This window comes from Echinops telfairi, unplaced genomic scaffold, assembly GCF_000313985.2.
Source record: "Echinops telfairi isolate 266 unplaced genomic scaffold, ASM31398v2 ScPeMD7_7467;HRSCAF=8505_0, whole genome shotgun sequence".
NCBI classification, from domain to species: Eukaryota; Metazoa; Chordata; class Mammalia; order Afrosoricida; family Tenrecidae; genus Echinops; species Echinops telfairi.
This window is the reverse complement of record NW_022111367.1, coordinates 13,618,782-13,620,544: the sequence shown is the minus strand read 5'-3', so window position 1 is coordinate 13,620,544 and position 1,763 is coordinate 13,618,782. Positions and strand designations below refer to the sequence as shown.

At 40.2% G+C, this 1,763-nt stretch overlaps 1 protein-coding gene across 1 annotated transcript in view; it reads right to left on the bottom strand.

Annotated features, from left to right (window-relative positions):
• LOC101660050 (DNA excision repair protein ERCC-5) overlaps positions 1-1,763 on the bottom strand; it is a 31,277-nt gene that overhangs the window by 15,258 nt on the left and 14,256 nt on the right. Inside the window, exons 5-6 of the mRNA XM_045283768.1 lie at positions 1,112-1,319; positions 1-807 (exon numbers count right to left, since the gene is read on the bottom strand). Coding sequence (XP_045139703.1) covers positions 1-807; positions 1,112-1,319 — 1,015 coding nt within the window. The remainder of the gene's footprint in view (positions 808-1,111; positions 1,320-1,763) is intronic.

Below are 1,763 nucleotides of genomic sequence, written 5' to 3'. Positions count from 1 at the left end.
GATCATTTTGCAGCTCAAGAACTTTGGGATCTGATTCAGTCTGTGACCCTAAAAATCTTGACGAGGTTGGAACCTGTTCCTTTCTGTTCTGGAGTCCATGCGCGTCACTGTGCGGCCCCTCCGGACTCTCTAAAGCAATGGGATCTTTTCTACTCTTGACCGCAGATTCAATACTGGTCTGAAAGACATCACTCGCTGTGTGAGTATATGCTGTTTGTTCTTTCTGAGCACTAGAAGCACTGCCTTGACATAAGAGCAAGCTTGATAAATGAGGGGAGGCAGACACCTCTTTTTCATTATTCGTGCTGGCTACACTCTCCTCTACAAAGTTCCCACTGGTGGAGGGAGCCATGGTTCTGCACAACCTTCCTTCCCCACCCTCTCGAAGCCGAAGTCCTTCAGCATTTTCCTCATCTGAATTGTTCGTGGGCAGTCCTTTCACTCCCAGCCTTCCCATCTGCACATCATCTGCAGTATTTACTGTAACTTCTTCATCATCGGCAAGAGCTTTCTGAATAGCTGAGAGCGTCCTCGGTGAGACAGCGCCTTCATCTATAGTAATGGACGCCTTCTCCTCACTGTACTGCCTTTTAGCTTCACTCTCCAGCTCCTCTTCGGAGCTACTGCCCAGCATGGCTGCCTCCATAGCTAGTAAAGTTCTCGGAGAAGGAGGGGCAGCCTCAGCCTGGATCTCTGGCTTTGGTTTTTCACACGGAGGTGAGCGCACGTCACAAGACATGCTGTGCATTTTGCTGGAAGAAGGAAGAGACTCGGGATCTACTTCTGTAGTGTTCTTAGCTTGAATACCTTTAAAAATAAAATTCACATTATGCAGTTTAGCAGTGTGATGGTATTCTAGTAGGAGGACAAGCGAATACTGGGGTTCTGATAAATGAAATTACAAATCTTCATTTTATGAGCAACTTAAGAGTTAATTCCTTGGATAATTTAAAAGTAGGTTAACATGATAGTAGTTAATCCACTGATAGCTTTAAAAAAATCACTATTACCTAAGTAGAACTTAATATTATCAAGGCTGATAATCTGTAAAATTCAGAGACGTGCCATATTTTTGGCTTTTAATTGTCAAATACATGATGGTGTATGATACCTTTTATCAAGATGTAATGGGAAGTGTCTTCAGAGACCACTCTCCTTGACTCCACCTCCTTCAGAAATCCCCCTTCATCTTTGTATTGTCTTCCGATTTGCCCTGAATGTTGCTGATTCATTTCTTTTTGCACATTCTCTATGTGCTGGTTTAAGTAGTTTTTTTTAAGTAAGCCTTTCAGTTGATACTGTGAAAACTCATTGGATTCCTAAAAGCAAAACATGTTTAAGCAATGATTCTCAAATATGTGAAAAACAGGTAATATTACCTTGATCTCCATCCCCTTCCTCAACGGCGAACAAAGAACTGATTCCTTTTATTGGCAGCATTTTCATATTACTGAAGTAAGATTTGAATAGCAGGAAACTTATAACTGACTTTTTGAAAAGCAATCTTTAAAGCGGAAAGAATTGGGGAAAAGATATAAAACTATCGACATCATGTATGATTGAATCATTTATTGAAAACTATTCAATGAGCAGCTAATGCATGTCAGTCACTGTGAAAATCGGATTATGGCTTACCAGAAAATATTCTAGAATAGAAGTAAATGTGCAAATGAAGAAACTAGCGCAGTCCTTGACACATAAAACACATACAATTAATTATAACAACTGTAATAATAGTTGATATTTATAAAACATTTCGTGTC